The 24525-nt window shown below is 39.7% G+C and overlaps 1 protein-coding gene across 3 annotated transcripts in view; it reads left to right on the top strand.

The window, feature by feature from the left end:
* CEP95 (centrosomal protein 95) overlaps positions 1-24525 on the top strand; it is a 37174-nt gene that overhangs the window by 1032 nt on the left and 11617 nt on the right. Inside the window, exons 2-8 of one of the 3 annotated variants that reach the window (XM_055575500.1) lie at positions 1228-1356; positions 2877-2984; positions 5465-5575; positions 9472-9577; positions 10964-11079; positions 21991-22119; positions 22916-23013. In XM_055575500.1, the coding sequence (XP_055431475.1) occupies positions 1228-1356; positions 2877-2984; positions 5465-5575; positions 9472-9577; positions 10964-11079; positions 21991-22119; positions 22916-23013 (797 nt within the window). Of the gene's footprint in view, positions 1-1227; positions 1357-2876; positions 2985-5464; positions 5576-9471; positions 9578-10963; positions 11080-21990; positions 22120-22819; positions 23014-24525 lie in introns of all 3 variants that reach the window. The other 2 variants (XM_055575499.1, XM_055575498.1) reach the window with 2 other exon arrangements.

The raw sequence follows: 24525 nt of genomic DNA, 5'->3' as shown, positions 1-24525 counted from the left end.
CACATGTTTATTTCTAGAACATACTGAAGATTACGTGCACAATAAAAGAACTTGCCCCTTAATCGCCGATTATTTCAGAGAACAAGTGTTTCAGGTTTGCTAAATTACCTTTGGTTGAGAAGCCCTTGAAATAATTTGGCTAATCCCAACGGAGGGATGGTACACAGGAAACTTCGATAGGGTTAGTAATATGCTAGCTCTGAATTTGGAGAAGGCAATGGCAACCCACTCCAGAACTCTTGCCTGGAAAATCCCCATGGACGGAGGGGCCTGGAGGGCTGTAGTCCTTGGGGTCGCTAGGAGTCGGACACGACTGAGCGACTTCACTTTATTTTTTCACTTTCATACATTGGAGAAGGAAATGGCAACCCAGTCTAGTGTCCTTGCCTGGAGAATCCCAGGGATGGAGGAGCTTGGTGGGCTGCCGTCTATGGGGTCGCACAGAGTCGGACACGACTGAAGCGACTTAGCAGCAGCAGCTCTGAATTTAAAGGCTTTTTTATGAATTTCCCAGGTCTCTCTTCGTATACGTCAAGTATAATTAAAAATAGAACTAACAAATGCAGTAGTGTTGGTGCCATTACTCTAGTTCTTCACAGGCTAGGTTAATCACCACCTATTTGGGCAGCAGAGAAATTCCAACTTGCACAAGATAATTGGGTTAAAAACATGACTAATTCTATGGGGAATTTGAAGCACCATCCATTAATTAGTTTCTAGTAGCCTGAGATTATCATTAACAAACTGTCTTGTTTGTGACATCCTGTTTACTTGTAAATGTGTTGAAAAAACATCTACCTATGGTTAGTAAAATGAGATCTGTGGTAAGCAACTTAAGATTTTAGGTTGCAGCAGTGCAAATTGAATTTGCATCATAGTTTTGACTAAATTGAAATTACAGCTTTTTGGAAGTCATCCCAAGAAATTAAATACAGCTTTTCAAAAATCATGCCCAGTCCAGTGGTTAGGGCTCCACCTTCCAGTGTAGAGGATGCAGGTTTGATCCTTGTTAAGGGATTTAAAATCCCTTATACTGTAGGGTGTAGCCCCCCCCCCCATTTTTTTTAATTGAAAAAACCCACCTAGGAGGGTCTTCGAAATTCTCTAACAATCAGATTCCTTATCTTCTATTGAATTTAGTGTCTGTGTTTGTGGAGGTTATTTTTTAAAGAAATGTGTTTGACTTTTTCTAGTATTAGACTAATCTTTTCCTTCCTTTCCCAACAGAGTGGATAACTGTTGCCAATAATCTTCTTTTGAAATGTCACATACACCTGAGGATTCGAGAACTAGAAGACTGTGATGCTAATGTTTTTATTGCTCTTTATCAATCCATTTTGGGAGAAAAGGTACCAGGTAAGAATACTTAAAAGCAGGAGTAATAGTGTCTTTATCTTAAGCCAGACGTTTCTAGTGCTTTTTAGTTAGATCTTTATATATAAAGTCTTGAGATTTCTCTTTTATCTTCTTTTTATCTAAATAATAGCATTCATTGCCTTAATGAATATCTTAGGAGACCCACCTGTAGTAACTGCCTTGGTCATCAACTGTTTAATCATTCATAATGTTGTGTGAAAGTCACACCTTCTCTATAAATGTACCTGCATGGGTTCTAAGAAAGTGAAAGAAAGAAAGTGAAGTCGCTCAGTCGTGTCTGACTCTTTGCAACCCCATGGACTGTAACCTACCAGGCTCCTCTGTCCATGGGATTCTCCAGGCAAGAATACTGGAGTGGGTTGCCATTTCCTTCTCCAGGGGGTCTTCCCAACCCAGGGATCAAACCCTGGTCGCCCACATTGTGGGCAGTGAGGCATGAGGGAAGCATGGGTTCTAAAATTGAATGGAATTTGAAGACTTGTTGAGTCTTGGTATTTAACCAGTATTATGGATAAGAATTGTTGTTTGTGCTGTGTTCCTGGTTGACTATCTCAGAGTCCTTATCCATAGATTGCTCTGGTACTTCTGTATGTTTATATTGTTTATAACCATTAAGCACTAAAGCTCTGTACAATCTCTCTTCCCTCCATTGTTATGAGTCAGTGCCCTCATCACTTCCTGGAATAATGGGACACCCTCCAGCTGGTATCTTTGATACTAATCTTTTTAGAGTACAAAAGTAAAGTGAAGCCACTCAGTCGTGTCTGACTTTTTGCGACCCCGTGGGCTATAGTCTACCATGGGATTTTCCAGGCAAGAGTACTGGAGTGGGTTGCCATTTGGGCATGTAGTTATTGAATCAGTCTTTTAAAATACTTATTTCATCCTTCCCCAAGACACTTATCTTCCTCAATACAAGAGGAGAAATTCCAAATTTAAGTTGTCATTAAAATCTTTCTGCTCTGATCTATACTGATCTTAAAAGCCTTTATGCTAGTAATTCCCAGTAGCTTGCTTTAACAGCACATATATGAATCCTCCTTTCATACCTGTTATGGGTTTTTTCCCTCTTATGGAAAGCAGCCTGATGTTACGGGTTAAAGTCCCAACTCACGGGTTCTCTCTCTCGTTAGAGTATTAGCATCTCCTTGAATTTATGGATCTATTTAGCTTTCTTTAGCATGGCACTTATTATGGAGCATGTTCATATATGTGTTGTGTGTGTGTGTGTGTTTTAGTCGTCCAGTTGTGTCCGACTCTTTGTGACCCCATGGAATTCTCCAGGCAAGAATACTGAAGTTGGTTGCCATTTCCTTCTCCGTATATATGTTGATTGACTATTCAACCAATAAAGATTCCACTTTGTGGAATTCAGGCTCTGTTTATCTGTATGTTATAGCCCACTCTGTTTGGGCAGAGCTCAGAGGCCTGGTCAGAGACAGGTAGATGAAAACTTGGATTTGCATAGGATGCAAAATTACATAGTTTTTTCTCCACAGATCTCATAGCTATTCCCAGGAATCAAGAGGATGATGCTCACAATGTGCAAGCAGTGATTGATTCGCTGGCTTTGGATTACCTACAGGTCAGCCTGTCTCACATAACAGGTTGGTATGTACTTAATCATCAGATAATTTTGCATTTTACTAAAATATTTTGTTGGCTAGAACTCGGCCTTGTTTTACCAAATGAGTAAGGTTGTGAAATAGACCAAACAGCAAGACTGAACCAAGACAATTCACTGGTATAGTTAAGACAACATCCTTTAAAGCTTTTCCAGGAGAGTTGTACATTGAGTTTGGGATAGGTCTCAGAATCCTGGCTGGTAATTTGAATTGTGTTTTGTTGTTGTTGTTATTACTTTATAGCTACCATTCTGTTTGTTTGTAGTAACTGAAAATTAGAAACACCTGAGTGTCCATTAATAGGGACAGGTTAAATAAATTACTATAGTTCCTTATAGGGAACTACTCTGCAGCTATAAAAGATAATCGATAATGCTCTTTATATATCAATACAATGTTCCATATTCATGAAATGATCTCTAATATATATTATATGAGAAAAATATGATGTAGTTATAATGTTGATTTGCAGAATATGCTATTATTTGTAAAAACAAATTCAGAAGTTATATGCAGTTGATTGAATGCAGAAGGACTCTCTAGAAGTACATGTAAGAAACTTAATTCTGATTGCCTCCGATGAGATAAACTGGACAAGGGTGGGATGAGATTTTTCATTTTATACCTTTTGTACTTTTTAAATTTTGAACCATATGAATGTATTAACCTGTTCGGAATAAATAAAACTGTTAATTGTTTTTCAGCCTTTTTCCAAAACAGTATCCATACTTATATTCAAAAGCCAAACATAACAAATTCATTTGTAAATCTCTGTTTTGGTAGATAGAAAATGAGGGTTATTTAAGTAAATTATTTCAAGCTAATGAACAGAGGAAATTTTGGAGTCTTAAAACTATACCTGAATCACTAAGAGAAAGTGTATACTGTTTCATTCTTTGACAGTCATTAAAAGAGATACATCTTAGTCCGGATGGGACATTTATATCTTATTTTGGTAGTAATAAGAGCAAAATTTTACAGAAATACCATCTTTAAGTTTTTTAGTGTAGTTCAAGGTGAGTAAATGTGGTAAATTAGTTTGGGGAAAATTCATTTTGAGGGATAATGCTGGGACTTCCCTGTTCTTTGGAAATGGCTTTCTCTGCCAAATGGGCAATTTTTGGTATTTGTATTTACTGTATAAACATACCATATACCAAGATTGTGTCTGCTTATAGAACTTCTGGTGTGTGGAGTTGCCTCTAACAACTCATACCCACCCCACAGAAAGTTGCAAAACTGCTTACCTCCTCCAGTAGACTGCAAAGCAGCTTTTTACTCCTTGTGTGCTGTTTAAAGTAGTTTCTCCTACACGCTGAAGCACTGCATTCTGGCGGGCAGTCTTGTTGCTGGGTTGGCAGAGTATGTTCCCCATCCTGGAAACCACAAGTCTTGGATATGTCCTTGGGGTATGCTTGTGTATCTTGTTAAGCCAGAAAACATAGGGCTTCAAAACAAAACAAAACATAGGGCTTAAGATATCTGTTCAGTTGTTTTAAACAGGAAAAAAACTATTAAACATTGACTGTCTTTACTGGAGTGTTGTAAAACATCAAATTCCTGGTTTAGTTTTTTGGATTTTTTTTTTCTGCATCATGACTAAGGTTATGAATGACTGGATTATCTCAAATATCAAATTTCCACTCCCATACTTGTTTGAATTCATGTCAAATCTAATCTCCCAAAGGACAGCCCAAGTGTGTCAGGAGTTTTAAGTTCCATCCACACCTCAGGTTGCTCAGAGTCCATTTTAGGTGACATTAAACACGTCAAGTTTTCATGCTTTTGCAGCCCGTTTCTTGTCAGCATTTCAACTGAACATTTATTTAAAATCTGTTTGAGCCAGGTACTGTGCTGGAGACTTTAAAGTTAGTTTAAATGTTAGTTTCTAGGTATTACGTTGGTATAATGGAAGGTAAGGCTGGAGAGTTGGGGGTAAGGTGAGATTAAAAGGAGTTTTATATGCAGGGGACCGGCTCAGTTTTTAATTAAAAAATTGTATAACGTGTAGTAAGTGAATAGGAGGTAACAAATTTTAAAAATTAGGAATTCCTGATGAAGGTATCTTAAGTTTGCTTTTGTTTTATATTCTCTACTGCTGTTGTCTTCAGAACAAGGCATACCACCATCATTCCAATTTCACCAGGCTAATAAAATTCAGCTTAGTTGTTTTATACTTTAGTATAAATCTTATAGGATGAAGTTCACTTAATTGCCTTCTTCATAAATAAAGGACTGTGCCAATGAATTATCACCCATAATGTTCAGGACTACATTTTTCAAATATAATCAAGTATCAGGAAATTGATATTTTTGATATTTACACTGTCATTTTTTCTTTTGGGTTAATTTATAATCCTGTGTCGTGAACAATATTTTTACACTGGTATATCCATTTCAAAATCATGAGGCTTTCAATTTCTTGGTTAATTTTTTTTAATAGCTCTGTATTCTGTGTTCAGGAGAAAATATAGTGAAAGGAGATAAAGAATCTATTAAGAATCTTCTAGAAATATTTGATGGGTTGCTGGAGTATCTTACAGAACACATCAGTGAAACATCTCATGAGAAAAGTAAGTTTAAGAATAAAATTTGGCTTGATTTATATTCTGTTATCTCCCTTTTTATCTTTTATCTTTTTGCCTATTTTTCTCCTTAGGAATTAGAATCACTAATACACTGTATCTGACTAATTTAATTGTAAATTAAGTTTCAGTTCTCACTGTTGAAGTGGTTGAAACTCATCTAATCATCACATCCTTTGTCAACTTGGGTATTGCTTATAAATTACTTTAAAGCTAATATATACTAGGAAGCTAAATCTAGTTAAAATTGCTTATTGTCCTATTATTACATGAAATTCCTTACTCAGTCATTCCCATGTCAGAACTGCCATTTTTGCACAAATTTGGATATTGCCAAGGCATCAACAGAAAGAGTTGGTATGTTTCTGTCTTCAGCTTATACCTAGGTTTGTGACAGCTTGAATATTTTTTATTTTACTCTTCAAGTAATTCAGTTCCCCAAATTGTAACAGTTTGTTGTGTGAAATTTTGATTTTATGTTTTTTTATTGCTGTATTATTAATATTTTCCAGAAGTGTTCTGGTTATATTTAAACTGTATCACTAGTGTATAGGAGTTATTAATAATCTTTGACTCCATAAATCCCATTTGTAGGGATTTATCCTGAAGAAATAGTACAGAAGAAAGTTAGGGACTTCCTTGGTAGTTAAGTGGCTAAGACTCTGTACTCCCAATACAGGGGCCTGGGTTTGATCCCTGGTCAGGGAATTAGATCCCACAGGCTGCACTGAAGATTGAAAATCCCAGGTTCCACAACTAAGACCTAATGCAGCCAGATAATACAAAATAAATTTTTTAAAAAAGAAGTGCTTAGAGGTTTTCATGCACTGTTACTTATCAATGAAAAAAAAAGGACCTATGTCTTACCAATTTGGATTGATCAATAAATAATACAAAAGTGCATACAGGTTTCTCCTACCTCCTGAGAAAACTGTATGCAGGTCAAGAAGCAACAGTTAGAACTAGACATGGAACAATGGACTGGTTCCAGATTGGAAAAGGAGTGCATCAGGCTGTATATTGTCACCCTGCTTATATAATTTATATGCAGAATACATCATGTGAAATGCCAGGCTGGATGAAGCACAAGCTGAAATCAAGACTGCCAGGAGAAATATCAATAACCTCAGATGTGCAGATGACACCACCCTTATGGCAGAAAGTGAAGGGGAACTAAAGAGCCTCTTGATGAAAGTGAGAGAGGAGAGTGAAGAAGCTGGCCTGAAACTCAACATTCAAAAAAATGAAGATCATGGCATCCTGTGCCATCACTTTATGGCAGATAGATGGGGAAACAATGGAAACATTGACAGACTTTATTTTCTTGGGTTCCAAAATCACTGCAGGTGGTGACTATAGCCATGAAATTAAAAGACGCTTGCTCCTTGGAAGAAAAGTTATGACCAACCTAGACAGCATATTAAAAAGCTGAGATATTACTTTGCCAACAAAGGTCCATGTAGTCAAAGCCGTGGTTTTTCCAGCAGTCATGTATGGATGTGGGAGTTGGATAAAGAAGGCTGAGCGCTAAAGGATTGATGCTTTTGAACTGTGGTGCTGGAGAAGACTCCTGTGAGTCCCTTGGACCGCAAGGAGATCAAACCAGTCAATCCTAAAGGAAATCAGCCCTGAATGTTCATTGGAAGGACTGAAGCTGAAGCTCCAGTACTTTGGCCACCTGATACGAAGAGCCAGTTCATTTGAAAAGCCCCTGATGCTGGGAAGGATTGAAGGCAGGAGGAAAAGGGGACAACAGAGGATGAGGTGGTTGGATGGCATCACCGACTCAATGGACATGAGTTTGAACCAGCTCCAGGAAATGGTGAAAGACAGGCAAGCCTGGCGTGCTGTAGTCCATGCGATCACAAAGAGTCGGACACAGCTGAGTGAACAACAGCAACGTTAATATACAGTGAATAATATATGACTCAGAATAGGTTTACTGTTGTGAAGTTATCCAAAACAAAGGTTTTAGCAGCCATAGCAATTTATATAAATTCTACTACAAATGAAGACAAAAAATGGAGGCAGGCTCATGATTTCTAATTCTCACATTGTTAATGCTGATACTTACGCCATGATTTTAACATCTGAAATTAATCTTAAATTCTTTAGAGATAGTTTTCTATCTTTTATCCTTGTTGCTGAAAAGATTTAAAAGCATATAGAGATAAGGCCTAAAAGGAAAGTTTGAAGGACACCCTATACTGTAAAGTTTTTTGAAATTAAAATAAAAAGAAATAGAGTGTGTAATGTATTAATATGTTAAATATCAACCTAGGAACGCTGGGAAGAGTCAAAGCTGCGTGCCATATTTATTGCTCTCAAATAAACCTATACTCAAGTTAGGGAGAGTGCCATAAGTATGTACAATAAAAAGCGTTGTAAGAGAATTGGGAGGGAGTGAATGACATGCAAAAAAACCTGACCTAATTCAAGGCTGCCATAGGTATTTCAATGCTCTATGGTTTTCTAGTCATTTTAGCAGCAAAAGTAAGAGGAAGAAAACTACCTGTAGGAGACTGATTCGAAACGTTTTAGAGACAGCAGTTTTTATGACATAGTACTTGATTACAGGTAGCAGGGGATGATAATGGGGATGGAGAGGAGGACAGAACTGAGAGATACTTATATGTGAGGCTGGTAAAAAATGAAATGCTGAGTGGGGAATCTTCCAGAGGAGGTCAGGAGGCTTTGGTGAGCTTAGCACTGCTAGGAGGGAGTTGCTCACATGGAGTTGGAGAATGTTTTCTGAAGTCTGGTTCTCAACTTTGCAGGTCCAGACTTATACAGCAGTATTACCTGGAGCTGAGCAGAATCTCAAAATGCCAATTAATAACAGGAAACATTTATTACTAGTCAAGTCAGGTATAGGGCAGTTTGTTCTGAGCTGGCATGATCGTTTACCACTGAAGAACGAGGAATTTGAAGGCAAACTGTGGACTTAGTGCTGCTGCCCACTGTATGACTAAATTTCCACCCTCACTGTATGACTGAACCTTTCTAAGCTGCAGTTTTCTCCATCGGAAATTCTTTCACGGTTGTAGGACGGGTTAATAGATACACATAAGTGGTTTAGTACTGCGCCTAGCCCATTTGAATATTGACTAACGTTGTTAGAATGTTGTTTGGTGAACATAGAAATAGGAAAAAGTGAGAAGTGGGATGAGAATATGCAGACGGGTAGATCTGAAGTAGGAGATTTCACCCACATACCTCCTGGAATCACTCGTTTAGTTACTGCCACTGTGAAGATGTATTTCTCTAGTATATTGGGGTAGAAAAAAGGTTGATAGTCTTCTCTTTTTTTGGCCACTCAGTATGGCATGTGGGATCCTAGTTTCCCGACCATGGATGAACCCCTGCAGCAGGGCAGAGTCTTAACCACTGGATCACCAGGGAATTCCCAAGGTTGATAGCCTTAAGGAAAATTTCATCCACGCCTTACTGTGGTCTCTCTCTTTGGCTAGGGCATGATTGTCTGGGAGCTTGAGTCAGGCTGACACAGTCATGTTTTTCTGAAGCTACACCCTAGTCATTCTGCCTCAGACATCCCTTACATATAGAGAGGTATGAGAATGCATGAACCTACCACCTAGCTTAAAGAAGAAAACATGGCCAGTACAACTGTGGACTCTGCTTAGAGGGCAGCGCTCGTGTTGCTTCTTTGTTACTCAGGTAGTGCATGCTCATTGCGAGTAATGATTTGGTTCTTATTTCACTTCACAGGTACCTAGTTGACCAGTAAGGGGTTGAGGGTATTTTGCTGTCCTTACCTCTATGCTTGCTCTGTAGAGAAATAATTGCATTAACTTGTTTTTTCTTTTTTTAACCTGGGGTGTTTTTTTTTTTTTTTTGGTATTGTTTTTATCTGTTCCAAACAGGTGAAACTGGACAGGATTCTAAAGAATCCCATCGAGGAGACCCTTTGGAAGATCGAGAAAATACAAAAGAATCCAGATCATCATGGAAAAGAGTTTCTTTTGAGAGGTAGCTCTCAATGTCTGTGAATTTAATCAAAACAAGTTATGCTTTTCCTTCTACTAAGAACTAAAATTGTGCACAGTATACCAGAATGGCAGCAAAAAGCAAAGCTAATGTGAATTTTACTAACTTCTCGTGTTTTAAACCTCCCTGAGAGAGTTTTAAGCACCTTGAGCTATGTATAATCTCAGCATTAACCGCCTACTTAATTTAAGACATTTCCTTGATCACCAAAGTAATTTATGTTCCTTGCAGAATACTTGGAAAGTACTTGGAGCAAAAAAAGAAGCAAAAAACAAAGAATAAGATGAACTATATCATTCAGAACTAAATAACTGCTTATTAACATTTTGTTGTAATTTAGTCTTTTTTTAACTATATTTTTCCTTTGCGATTTAGCCATATTGTCTGTATAATTTTGTTTCCTAAATTTTAAAGTTTAACACGTCTTTTCCTAACTTGATAAACTCTTTATAATGATTTTTAATCACTGTATAACATACTGTGCAAATGGATGCATCATAATTTACTAAACCACTCCTTCAGTAGAGGTAGTTTTTTAATATATATTTATTTTTTAAGGGGATACATACTTTAATTTTTCTTCTCTTCTCATATATTTAAGCTGTATTCAAAGACGATGCATGATATAGGGTGATTCAGAGTTGCCAGATGACTTTCCAGCAAGGCTGTGAGGTTGCACACCCTCCAGCAAGGCTGTGAGGTTGCACACCCTCCAGCAGTACGGAAGTGCTGGGGCTGCACTGGCGCTCACCCGCCGGCATTGTTGCCTGTTATATGCCAGAGTTGTTCCGTTTGTGCTGCTTTCATAGGCAGAATGTAATGTTGTAACAGGCTTGATTATACTTTGACTAAGTAGAGGTTGAATATGATACTAAGATTTTCTTTTAAATATCTGATTATCATTTTGTGGAGTTTGTCGTGGTTTGAAAAGCACAAGCAAAGCCTTCTTATGTAAATATAGCACATTGAATATGTGTCTAAAGAAGACTATCAGAAAATAAATTTCTTGACTTAATTTTTCATTATTAGATTAAAAAAATATATAAGTGCAAAAGTAAAACAATAGGAGGATGTTTAGTACAAAATTAATATCCTACCCAGATTCCCTTCACACCCCTAAAGTAACCAATATTTATTGTTCTCTGTGTGTCTTCTCTTATACATTTAATCCTTGACACTTTATACACTGCTTTTCCCACCATACATGTATCAGATAAGCAGCAAAAGGGAGAGTCTCCCTTTTTCCTCTCATAGCGAGGACCAGTCTGAGCATTCGTAGGCAGGCTACTTGAGGCAGTTCTCAGGATCCTGTCTGGAAGGGCCCCTGTGGTCAGGCCAGGCCGTGAGTAAGTGAGGAAACTCTTTCAGGTGTTCCTTATCGTCTGGGGCGTTGGGCTCCTCTTGGGATGGAGATGAAGCAGAATCCACTGGTGAAATAATTAGACTTGGAGACACAGCACACACCTTTTCTCTAAGAAGTAATGGTGAGTAATTAAACCTTAAATATCAGTTATTATCAGCATACAACTATGAAAATGTAAATAGTTATACCTGGGAGTTTTTAAAAGTTGAGAAGAATAGAGAGCCCTAACTGGATATCAGAATTGAAATTCCAGAATGCTGCCATTACCCACTAAATATGAACAGTGGTCCAAAATGGGTCAAGTGGGAGTCCCAGGTGCACGGGCAAATAGGTGTACGCAAGTTTGTCAGGTAATACGTGGGGCTCCCCAAGTGGCTGTAGTGGTGAAGAAGCTGCCTGCCAATGCACGAGACACAGGAGATGCGGGTTCGATCCCTGGGTCAGGAAGATCCCCTGGAGGAGGGCATGGCAACCCTCTCCAGTATTCTTGCCTGGAGACCATGGACAGAGGAGCCTGGTGGGCTGTGGTCCCTAGGGTTGCAAAGAATCGGACATGACTGAAGAGACTTAGCATGCATGAGTGCACCTGTGGGACTTGATACCCTAGGAAGAAAAGCGTGGATGCAGCTTAACAGTTGAGTCACATTCAGAATACCCACTAAGTATAGTTTTCCAAGCTGGGTGACTCATTTCTTTCATAGTTTCAACCAAGTCCGTACATCCAGAGGCAGTTTTTCTCCCAGGCTCAGGCCGCATTTCCGACAGTCTAGTGTTTACCTACAGGCCTGCTTTGAGCCTCTCACCTCGCTGTCCTCCAGCCATTCCACTTCTTTTCTGGCATCTTGGTTGTCGTGCTCTTTTCTTGTCATCATATATTGAGTTGGCCGAAAAATTCATTTGGGTTTTACATAAGATGGTACAGAAAAACTTGAACAGACTTTTTGGCCAAACAAGTTTATTTATTTATTTATTTTTTGGCTGTGCTACACAGCTTGAGGGATCTCAGTTCCCTGATCAGGGGTTGAACCTGGGCCGCAGCAGTGAAAGCGCAGAATCCTAACCGTTAGGCCACCAGGGAACACCATATAGTTTCTTTTGTTAGAATACTCTTCCTCTTTGTCCCTGGCAGACTCATCTGTACAAAGCCCAGCTTCTGAGGCTCTGTATTCCCACAATGGGGTCTCCTTGCCTTATTTCACTAACACCATTCTCAACATTGCACAATTGACATTACGTAAACTGAGTTGCAGGGGCAGCAGCCACCTCATACACTCAGCCAGTGTGTGTGCGGTGCCTTCCATGTGCCGGGCATTGGTGGTGTGGCGCTGAACAGGCGCACAACTCCCTTCCCTCGCGGCATGCGTATTCTACTGGGGGGGCAGTCAGTAAATAAGACAAATAAGTGAAATGTGTACTAAAATTTTTCATATTTGTCTTGCTGCTGCTGCTAAGTCACTTCAGTCGTGTCCGACTCTGTGCGACCCCATAGACGGCAGCCCACCAGGCTCCCCGTCCCTGGGATTCTCTAGGCAAGAACACTGGAGTGGGTTGCCATTTCCTTCTCCAATGCACGAAAGTGAAAAGTGAAAGTGAAGTCGCTCAGTCATGTCCGACTCTTAGCGACCCCATGGACTGCAGCCCACCAGGCTCCTCCATCCATGGCATTTTCCAGGCAAGAGTACTGGAGTGGGGTGCCATTGCCTTCTCCATCATATTTGTCTTAGTATCCCCCAAATTAGAAAAAATCAGGCCCACAGTTAAGTATATTTTGGAGTTGAAGAACAGGAATGGTAGAGTTAAATGAAGTACATTAAATTATGGCAGTCAAGTGTTCAACATTCTCTTCAGACGCTGTACCGCCTGTGTGACTTAGGACAAGTCCCTTCTCTTTTCTGAGCCCCTGTTTCTTCCAGTGTGAAGTTAGAGAATTCAACGAAACCATCTCTGAAATCCTTCTGTGCTTCAGTACTCTTAATTCCAAAGAATAGACTCTTCTTTCCAAGGAATTGTGTTCAAAGAGCCTGAGCCTGGGAGGTCAGACAGTAGGCCATAGACTTATACTTGCCATTAAGGTGGGCAAAGGAGCAGAATACCAGAGTCAAGTGTAGGTAATGCAAGAAGGTTTCTTCAAGGCAGAGAGTCTGAAAGGGATGGTGGTTTTAGAAATGGTATTCTGTGATAGCCAGTGCATGTAGAAAGGTTGTATCTATAAAAAGTGAATTACTTGTTTTCAGATTTTAGCTATTCAGATGAAACTCAACTCAAGGGGAAAAGAAAAGGTTGAGAGAAAAGCCAGGCTGAGGTGTTTGGGTTTGATATCATATGGGAGCTTCCTTTTATATTGGATTTAAGTCATCAGATAAAAGTTATCATACACATCCTTAGGCATCTAATTCAGACTTTAATTCCAGGATTATAAATCTTTATTGCAGTATAATTAATATATTATTATACAGGTGTACAATATGATTCTTTATTTGTGTATATTGCAAAAAGAATACCACAGTATATCTTGTTGTTCAGTCACTCAGTCGTGTCAAACTCTTTGTGACCCCATGGACTGCAGCATGCCTGGCTTCCCTGTCCTTCACTGTCTCCCCGAGTTGGCTCACACTCATGTCCATTGATGAATGATCCCATCTAACCATCTTGTCCTGTGTCGCCCCCTTCTTTTCCTGCCCTCAGTCTTTCCCAGCGTCAGGGTCTTTTCCAGTGAATCAGTTCTTTGCATCAAGTGGCCAAATTTATTGGAGCTTCAGCATTCCAATGAATATTCAGGGTTGGTTCCCTTTAGGTTTGACTGGTTTGATCTCCTTACTGTTCAAGGGACTCTCAAGAGTCTTCTCCAACACCACAATTGGAAAGCATCAATTTTCGGCACGCGGCCTTCTTAATGGACCAATTCTCACATCCATACATGACTCCTGGAAAAACCATAGCTTTGACTAGATGGACCTTTGTCAGCAAAGTAATGTCTCTGCTTTTTCATACACACTCTAGGTTTGTCATAACTTTCTTCCAAGGAGCAAGTGTTTTTTAATTTCATGGCTGCAATCACCGTCCACGGTGATTTTGGAACCCAAGAAAATAAAGTCTGTCACTGTTTCCATTTTTTTCCACATCTATTTGCCATGAGGTGATGGGACCAAATGCCATGATCTTAGTTTTTTGAATGTTGAATTTTAAGCCAGCTTTTTCACTCTCCTCTTTCACCTTCATCAAGAGGCTCTTTTATTCCTCTTTGCTTTCTGCCATTAGGGTGGTGTCACCTGCATATCTGAAGTTGTTGCTATTTGTCCTGGCAATCTTTATTCCAGCTTGAGCTTCATTCAGCCTGACATTTTACATGATGTACACTGCATGTAAGTTAAATAAGCAGGGTGACAATACACAGACTTGACGTATGACGTACTCCTTTCCCAGTCTTGAACCAGTTTGTTGTTCCATGTCCAGTTCTAACTGTTGCTTCTTAACCTGCATACAGGTTTCTCAGAAGGCAGGTAAGGTGGTCTGGTATTCCCATCTCTTTCAGAATTTTCCACAGTTTGTTGTGATCCATGTAGTCAAAGGCTTTAGCATAGTCAGTGAAGTAGAACTAGGTATTTTTCTGGAATTCCCTTTTTCTATGACCCAACAGATGTTGGCAGTTTGATCTCTGGTTCCTCTGCCTTTTCTAAATGCAACATGGACATCTGGAAGTTCTTGATTCACATACTGAGAAAAAGTATTTTTAAACCTTTTCTAAAATTGAGCCTAGCTTGAAGGATTTTGAGCATTACTTTGCTAGCATGTGAAATGAGTGCAATTGTGTGGTAGTCTGAACATTCTTTTGCATTGCCTTTCTTTGGAATGGGAATAAAAACTGACCTTTTTCAGTCCTGTGCCCACATCTGAGTTTTCCAGATTTGCTGGCATATTGAGTGCAGCACTTTAACAACATCATCTTTTAGGATTTGAAGTAGTTCAGCTGGAATTCCATCACCTCCACTAACTTTGTTTGTTGTAATGCTTCCTAAGGCCCACTTGACTTCATACTCCAGGATGTCTGACTCTAGGTGAGTGACCACACCATCATGGTTATCTGGGTCATTAAGACGTTTTTTGTACAGTTCTGTGTATTCTTGTCACCTCTTCTTAAATATCTTCTGCTTCTGTTAGGTCTATACTGTCTCTGTCTTTATTGTGCCCATCTTTGCATGAAATGTTCCCTTGGTAGCTCTAATTTTCTTGAAGAGATCTCTAGTCTTTCCCATTCTATTGTTTTCCTCTATTTCTCTGCATTGTTCACCTAAGGCTTTTTTATCTCTCCTAGCTGTTCTTTGGAACTCTGCATTCAGATGGATATATCTTTGCTTTTCTCCTTTGCCTTTCACTTCTCTTCTCTTCTTTTCTCAGCTGTTTGTAAGGCCTCCTCAAACAACCATTTTGTCTTTTTGCGTTTCTTTCTCTTGGGGATGGTTTTGATCACTGCCTCCTGTACAGTGTTATGAACCTTCGTCCACAGTTCTTCAGGCACTCTGTTTATCAGATCTAATCCCTTGAATCTATTTGTCACTTCCACTGTATAATCATAACAGATTTGAGTTAGGTCATACCTGAATGATCTAGTGGTTTTCCCTACTTTATTCAATTTAAGTCTGTATGTCTAATTAACATTTGTTACCTAAAACTTACCAATTTTTTTATTGTAATGAGAACTTTTACAATTACTCTATTAGCAACTTTGAAGTAAACAACAGTATTTTTTCTTAAATCCTTTTTAAAATTGAGATACAGTTAACATACAATATTATATAAGTGTTAGGTATACAACATCATGATTCACAATTTTTAAATTTTATACTCCATTTATAGTTTTTATAGGTCTTCCCTGGTGGCCCAGATGGTAAAGAATCCACCTGCAATGTGGGAGACCCGGGCTTGATCCCTGGGCCGGGAAGATCCCCTGGGAGGAGGGCATGGCAATCAACTCCAGTATTCTTGCCTGGAGAATCCCAAGGACAGAGGAGCCTGGCGGGCTACAGTCCATGGGGTCACAAAGTCAGGACACGACTGAGTGACTAAACACGTAGTTATAAAATTTGGCTGTATTCCCTGTGTTGTGTGATATATCCTTGTTGCTTTATTTTATACATAATAGTTTGTACTTCTTAACCCCCATCCCTGTCTTGTCCCTCTCTCCACTAGTAACCATTAGTGTATTCTCTGTATCTGTGAGTTTATTTCCTTTCTGTTATATTCACTACTTTTATTTTGTATATTCCACATATAAGTGATATCATATATAGCATTTGTCTTTCTCTAACTTATTTCACTTAGCATAATACCCTCAAAGTCCATTCATGTTGTTATAAATAGCAAAATTTTCATTCTTTTTTATGACTGAGTAGTATTCCAGCGTGTGTGTACATAAACCATGTTTTTTCTATCCATCCGTTAATGAACACAGGTTGCTTCCTTATCTTGGTGATTAGAAATAATGCTGCTGTGAACATTGGGGTGCATGTGTCTTTTCAAATTAGTGTTCTCTTTTATTTTGAATATATAGCAAAAGTGGAAGTGCTGGGTCGTATGGTAGTTCTATTTTTAGCTTTTTGAAAAGCTGCTGCATTGTTCTCCACAGTAGCTGCACCAATTTACATTCCCACCAGCAGTGTTCAAGGGTTCCCTTTTCTCCATATCTCCACCGACATTTGTTATCTGTGGTCTTTTTGATAAGCCATTCTGACCAGGTGATAATCTCATTGTGGTTTTAGTTTGCATTTCTCTGATTAGCAGTATTGAGAGTCTCTTCATGTACCTGTGGCTATCTGTATGTCTTTGGGAAAATGTCTATTCAGGTTTTCTGCCCATTTTTAAATTGGGGTTTGTGTTTTTGATGTTGAGTTGTAGAGCTATTTTTATACTTTGGATATTAACCCCTTATCAGTCATCTCATTAGCAGATGTTTTCTAATTTTAAAGGTTGTTTTTTTGTGATGGTTTTCTTTGCTGTGCAGAGCTTTTAAGTCTAACTAGGTCTCATTTGTTTCACTTTCAATTGTTTATTTTTTGTTTTATTTCCTTTGCTTTAGGAGATAGATCCAAAAAGATATTGGTATGATTGTTTCAAAAAGTGTTCTGCCTATATTTCCTTCTAGGAGTTTTATGGTTTTGGTCTTATATTTAGACCTATAATCCATTTTGAGTTTATTTTTTGTATATGGTGTGGGAAAATGTTCTAGTTTCACTCATTAATGTGTAGCTGTCCAGTTTTCCCAGCACCACTTATTGAAGAGAGAGTCTTTATTGTATTTTTTGTCTTGTCATAGATTAATTGCAATCTGTATATATACATGATTGTTTTAAGTTGCTGATCTCTCACTTTCAAGTCCTTTTTAACAGCCCTGCATTTGTACTTTCCTCCCCTCACAATTATTGTTTTTGATTTTATATTTTATATCTAATTATTTTGTGGATCCCTTAACAGGGCTTCCTTGCTGGCTAAGTGGTAAAGAATCCGCCTGCCAGTGCAGGAGATACAGGTTCAACCCCTGGGTTAGGAAGATTCCCTGGAGAAGGAAATAGCAACCCAGTCCAGTATTCTTACCTGGGAAATTCCATGGACAGAGGAGCCTGGCAGGCTACAGTCCATGGGGTCACAAAAGAGTCGGACACGACTTGGCAGCTAAACAACAGTTCCTTATTGTGGCTATTCCTGATTTTGCTACTTTTGTCTTCTAACCTTATTAGCTTTGTGTGTGGTGGTTTCCTACCTTTTCTGTATGGTTGCCTGTACCAATGAACATTTTCATTTCATAATTTTCATGTTTCTACTTATAGCCTTTTTTTTTCATTCAGAAGTTCCTTTAACATTTGTTGTAAAACTGGTTTGGTGATGCTGAACTCTTAGTTTTTGCTCGTCTGTAAGGCTTTTGATCTCGCCATCAAATCTGAATGAGAGTCTTTCTGGGTAGAGTATTCCTGGTTGTAGGTTTTTCCCTTTCATCACTTTAAATATAGCCTGTCACTCCCCTCTGGCCTGCAGAGTTTCTCCTGAGAAGTCAGCACATAGCCTTGAGGGAATCCCCTTGTTTCTTCTCCCTCATTGCTTTTAGTAACAAGAGCAGTTTTTAATTTTTACCCTTAGAACTAGAGTTGTCTTGTAATGTGGGACTTCCTGCACTTCCTGGACTTGGATATCTGTTCCTTTCCCAGGTGAGGGAAGTTTTCAGTTATTATGTCCTAAAATATGTTACCAGCTCCTTGTTCTCTCTGTTCTCCTGGAACCTGTACAATGGGACTGTTAGTGCACATGATACTGTGCTAGAAATCTACTAAAATGTTGTCATTTCTTATCATTTTCAAAAATTCATTCAGTGTCACTGATTTCCACTGCTCTCTTCTAGCTGGCTGATCCATTCCTCTATATCATTTAGTCTATTTTTAATTCTTTTTAGTGTATTTTTCATTTCAGTTATTGTATTCATTTCTGTTTTGCTCTTTAGTTTCTCTTTGTTAAAAACTTCTGGCTTCTCATTCTGTGCAGCCGTTGTTCACTTGAGTTCTTTGATCATCTTATACGATCACTACCCTGAACTCCTTCTCTGGTAGACGTCTGTCTCCACTTCACTTGGTCCTTCTGAGGTCTCACCTTGTTGCTTTGTCTGGAACACGTTCTTCTGTCACCGCATTTTGCCTAAGTTGCTGTTTTTATTTTTGTGTATCTGGTATGTTGATTATGTTTCCCTACTGGAGAAGTGGCTTTTTGTTGGAAATGTCTTATGCATCCCAGCAACATGTCCCCCTCTCGTCACCTGAGCTGTATGCCCTAGCAGTTGTCCCTATGAGGACTGCGTGGGGTCTTCGGTTGTGGTGGGCTATTCGGTACGCTTGGTTGGCCCTTGGTCCAGTTGGTTGCCAGGCCTTGCCTTGTGCAGAGGCTGCCAGCTGCTGGTTGGCTGGTCAGAAGGTGGCTAACTGTGTAACCTCAGAGACCCCCAGGGCTAGTGCTGGCTCGGTGGTGGGTGGAGTCAGACTCTTGAAGGCTGCAGGGCTGTTTCCTGCTGGTTGGTGGGTAAAGCCAGATCCTGGCTTAGTGCTGCCCTATACATGGGCAGAGCAGGTCTTGGAGTCTGGTTGCAGAGCCCAGGGGTCCCAGAGCTGGTGTCTGATTGCTGGGTGTGGACAGTTCCTGACACAGTTGGGTACAGGGTCTGGGGTGTCCTGAAGCTTGTGCTGGCCTGCTAGTGGCCAGGGCTGGGGCCCAGCTGTCCCAGTGAGGGGTCTGGCCTACTGATCCACATGTTGCAGGACTAGTTTTCTTGCATCTGATGTCTGTCCCCTGGTGGGAGAAACTGGTCCAGAGGCTAGAGCAGGCTCCCTCGAGGCCAGGACCAGGGCCAGCAGACCTAGGATTTGGAACTGCTGCATGCTCACTGGTGGGTGAAGTTCAGGGGGTCTTAAGGCAGCCTGTTGGCTGATGGGTGGGGCTGTGTCCCCGCTCAGTTGCTTGGCCTGAGGTGTCCCAGCACTGGTACCTACAGGCTTTGGGTAGGGCCAGGTCTTGGTGCTAATAAGCTAGAGGTAGGATTCCCCAGTGCCGCTTGCCAGCACCAAGGTCCATGTGGCAGAAGGAGTTCCTCACAACGGCTGCCACCAGTGTCTGTGTGCCCGGGGTGAGCTGCCGCTGCCACCTGTCTCACCAGGAGACTCTGAGTTCAGGAAGTGGGCCTGGCCTAGGCTCCTCTCAAATTACTGCTTCTGTCCCCCGTCCCAGAATAGAGATTTTGTGTGTGCCCTTTAAGAATGAAATTTCTTTCCTGCAGCCCTTTGGGACTCCTAAAAGTAATCACCACTGCCTTCAAAGCCAGATGTTCTGAGGGCTCATCTTCCCAGAGCAGGACACTCAAGCCAGGGAGCTCACTCCTTTGGGAGAACCTCTGCAATGTAATATTCTCCAGTTTGTGGTCCCATACGCCTTGGGGTATGGGACTCGACTATATTGCAAGTCTGCCCCTCCTACCATCTCGCTGTGGTTCCTTATTGATGTCTTTAGTTATAGAAGATCTTTTTTGGTAGGTTCCTATCTTTTTCATCAACTGTTGTTCAGCAGATGGTTGTGGTTTTGGTGTGCCCATGAGAAGAAGTGAGTTCAGATTCTTTGTACTCTGACATCTTGGCCATCCTCCCTTCCTTATATCTTTTCCATGAGTAAGGAGAAATCCCTTGCTAAGCACCTTGTAATAAGATACACAGCAGGATCTCATCGTGATGCAGACCTGGCCGAGGCATGCTGCTCTGTGACTTGAGTTGGGGAGGCGGTAGTGAGGCCTCTGTAAGAGCTGGGTTTGCTTTACAGTTGGCGTGAACAGGACTCATGGAGGAGGTGGCTTCTGGCGCCCAGGGCACTGCCCACTCAACACAGTATTAATTGTAGTCACCATACTTGTACACTGGGGCTTCCCTAGTGGCTCAGACAGTAAAGAATCTGCCTGCAGTGCCAGACACCCACATTCGATCCCTGGATTGGGAAGATCCCCTGGAGAAGGGAGTGGCAACCCACTCCAGTATTGTTTCCTGGAGAATTCCATGGACAGAGGAGCCTGGTGGGCTACAGTCTGAGGAGTAGCAAAGAGTCGGAGACGACTAAGCAACTAAAACTTTTACTTACTGTACGTTAAATCCCCATGACCTATTTATTGTATAATGGGAAGTTTGTACTTCTATCTTCACTCATTTGTTCTACTGAGGACCTTTTTGTTTTTTTTGTAAATGAGATATTATGTATGTATGATATAAATACTTACATAATTTTTTTTTGTCTGTGCCATGCAGCTTGTGGGATCTCAGTTCCCTGACCAGGGGTTGAAACCAGGCCACGGCAGTAAAAGTCCAGAATCTTAACTCTTAGGCCACCAGTGAAATCCCTAACTGAAATATTATTAATGTTTACAGTAGAGAAGTTCACAATCTCTGCAGTGATAAACCAGTAGGTTCTAAAACAATCTGAAGATTGAGAGATAATTAAATGTGTAACTTTTACTCTGACAAAAGTTCTAGATGATAACTAACCATGAGTTTTTCGGAGAAATCCCATCAAAAAAAGGGGGAATCCATTTTGTTTATGGGGAGTTTGTGTATTGTAGATTTCCAAGGCAGCAAAATGGTATTTCCTCAATTTCAGAACTATTTTAATACTGCTTTCTATGTAATATATTATAGAGCTGATTCAAAATATTAACCATTCAAAAATTAGACAAAACTTGGGATTACCCTGGTGGTCCAATGACTAAGACTCTGCACTTCCAATGGAGGGAGCCAGGATTCATTCCCTGGTCAGGGAACTGGATCCCACATGCCCTGACTAAGACCTGGGGCATGCAAATAAATAAAAATTAATGTTTTTTTTTTAAAAGGAAAAAACAGAACATTTGTTTGATCTATGCTGCTGCTGCTAAGTCACTTCAGTCATGTCCAACTCTGTGTGACCCCATGGACGGCAGCCCACCAGGCTCCCCCGTCCCTGGGATTCTCCAGGCAAGAACACTGGAGTGGGTTGCCGTTTCCTTCTCCAATGCATGAAAGTGAAAAGTGAAAAGGAAGTCGCTCAGTCGTGTACGACCCTCAGCGACCCCATGGACTGCAGCCCACCAGGCTCCTCCGTCCATGGGATTTTCTGGGCAAGAGTACTGGAGTGGGGTGCCATTGTCTTCTCCGTGTTTGATCTATAAATCTTTGATGATGGTTCCAACCAAGACTTCTAGCTCAGAGATGCGCCTGTGCAACAGTTGGCACTTCTGCAACCCTGGCCCCTGCTTTTCTAAAGCAGAGGAATGAAGCACTGTGTAAAACTGCTTTTAAGTTACATAAATGACTCTGGGCTACAGAACTACATGTTGCTATTAGTTACGAAAAAGTAATTGGTATTTCAAGAAATCAGACCAACATAGTTCTGTGATTTATGTCATTTCTGATATTTTTATCCTCAAGATATAGGCTTTTAGCTTTTAGTCTAACAGCAATAAAAAAATTGTACCTTTAATATTTTCTAGGTGCCCAAGGTCCTAATGAAATGCAGTCTAAAAAATCCTCAACCCTTCCATGCTCTAGCTCACAAGAAGAAGTGTTGAACCCTCCCTCTAGTTTTTTGTCCAAGAGCAGGACATCCTTTGTTGAAGACAGTGAGTAGTAATGCACAGAGTTCTTGAGACTGTGGCTGGGAGCTGGAGGTGGTCGATCGTGAGCAGTGCTGTTCACCTTTTTACTTTTGTTGCTCTATGGTTAATGTGATTCTTTTTGGTTTTACATGACCTCATTTGTAAATGTTTACTATTATGAACTTGGATGTCTTCTTAAGATGGTCTTTGGTCATATGTTTTGCATCCACTATTTTATTATCTAAATCCTCTCAAAGGCTTTAGGACAGTAAGAGTCTCCGATACATTAGTTTATCAGTTGGTGGTCTTCAAATTATATTAACTTGAAAAAATATTCTCATTTCATATTATCTCTAGGATTTTCATACGGTTAGTATTATATAAAGTCATAGTTAATGGCTAACAATTTTTATAACGTATAGATGAACCATAATTTATATAGCTATTCAAGCCATTTAGGTTTTTAGTAATTTTTCATTATTTTTAAATAACTTTTTAGGAAACTATTACAATAATATTAAAATTATATTCTTCCTGATTTAATTAGGTCCCTACTTGTTCATTTAGAATGAGTCCCTATTTCCATTGTCTTTTTGGTGTACTTTTCTTAAAATCAAGTTTAAAATATATTTCTAAGTAGTGTGTGTGTACACTTGTTTGTATAGGGTATATGTATATGTGAAATGATTTATGTCTCTGTGTCCACTTTACTTTGTCCAACTAGCAGAAATTTCTTCTGTGGATATGATTCCAAGTGCTAGGAAGTTAGGGGAGCCTATCCGGTCAGCTATTCCTTTACATCCCCCTTACCACCCTTCAGAGCCTCGAGCTCCCTGCCCCATAGGAAAAGAATACTTGCGTTCAAGTCACTGCTCCCCTACCATGAATTCTACCGGAGAAGGCACGGCATTTTCTACGGTAAGTGGAAAAGCTTGCTTTCAGCTGGACCAAAGCTCATAGATTTATTTAAAAGTTCTCTGCTAGACTAGTAGTCAAGAATACTGCACTAACCAGAGAGCACTGTAGTTCTTAAAATTCACCTCTGCATACACCTGCATATTCTCAGCCTGGGAAGATAGGGACAGGGTGACTGTAAAGGGGAAGTAGGATGAGCCGACACTTACTGAGTGCTCATTTGTATTAGGCCCAGTTCTGCATACTTTACAAATACTGGATAAATTACTTCTTACAACACAGCTCTGAAGTAGGTACTATTTTTATTTCTTATGGGGAAACTGAAATACAGGGTTTAAGAATCTTGTCTGAGGTCACACAGCAGTTGCAGAATTAGGATTAGAATTCAGGCATTCTAGCTTCAGAACCCATATTGTATGTATCTAATTTAATAATTGAAATTATTTAACAGAAAGTCTAAAAAATAGTCTTTCAGCCATATTCCTATTAATCCAGCATGAACTACTATTAACATTCTGGCCTATTTGCTTCTACTCTTTTCTTCGAAAATAAAAGCCTTTTTTATACAGTCATCATGTTCCTATTTTCCCAGCAACAAGAGCACTCAGGTATATGCCAAGGGTAGGTATATTTAAAAAATGATATGCTGTCATTATTAAAAATTGAAACAGTACCAAAAAAGTAAGTTAGCATTAGGTGACTGTCATTCTAAACATTCTGAGCATCAGTTTAGGTCGGAGGGTGAACGGATAAAGAGAGAAAGGGATCATAGGTTAGTGGTTACTTTGAGGGGGCTTGCAGGGGTGGTGGAAGGGCTTCTGAGTTGTTGGTAATACTCTTTTTCTTTACTGGGTGGAAGTTAAATGGAAATAATCATTTTGAACCAGTTCTTGAGAAGGACACTAACTTCAGTTTTAAAAAGGTTTCTTTTAAATATGATTGTAATACAGTTTTTACTTAAGGCATTAAATTTAATTTTACTTTAATAGAAGAAAAAGATACTGAAGTGAAATTAAAGAGATAGTTAAGCATGAAATGTTTCTTAACCACAAGAAATATTTTCCATAAGATTCCCTCCAAAGTTAAGATATACATTGTTTAAAATGTTAAATTTATATTCATATTTTAGAGGTTTTGCCTATTTGTTTTGAAGTTTCTGTTGACTCCTTCATATGAAAGAAAATGATTTTAATACTTTCCACTTGTGATTTGATCCTTTTTTCACTGTCCAGGTGTAGCCATAACCTCTATAAATTTTCATATTTGAGACCACTTCACTTGCCTTTATATTTGAATGACATCCTGAGCCATGCTTTTTCTTTGAGGACAAGTTTACAGACATTGCTCCATTCCTTTGGCATTGGTGATCAGTAGAGTGTTTTGACAAATGGGTTTTTTAAAAAGGCAAAACATGGAGAATAAAGGGACCTAGCTTTCTATCACAGGTCCTCCCTTCCCATCACACACAATATGTTGTTTTTTATGTCTTCTCTGTATCTTTTTCAAATAAATTCT

Source organism: Bubalus kerabau, chromosome 4 (genome assembly GCF_029407905.1).
Source record: "Bubalus kerabau isolate K-KA32 ecotype Philippines breed swamp buffalo chromosome 4, PCC_UOA_SB_1v2, whole genome shotgun sequence".
Lineage (NCBI taxonomy): Eukaryota > Metazoa > Chordata > Mammalia > Artiodactyla > Bovidae > Bubalus > Bubalus kerabau.
The sequence above is the reverse complement of the archived record's forward strand: the minus strand, read 5'-3'. Positions and strand labels throughout refer to the sequence as shown.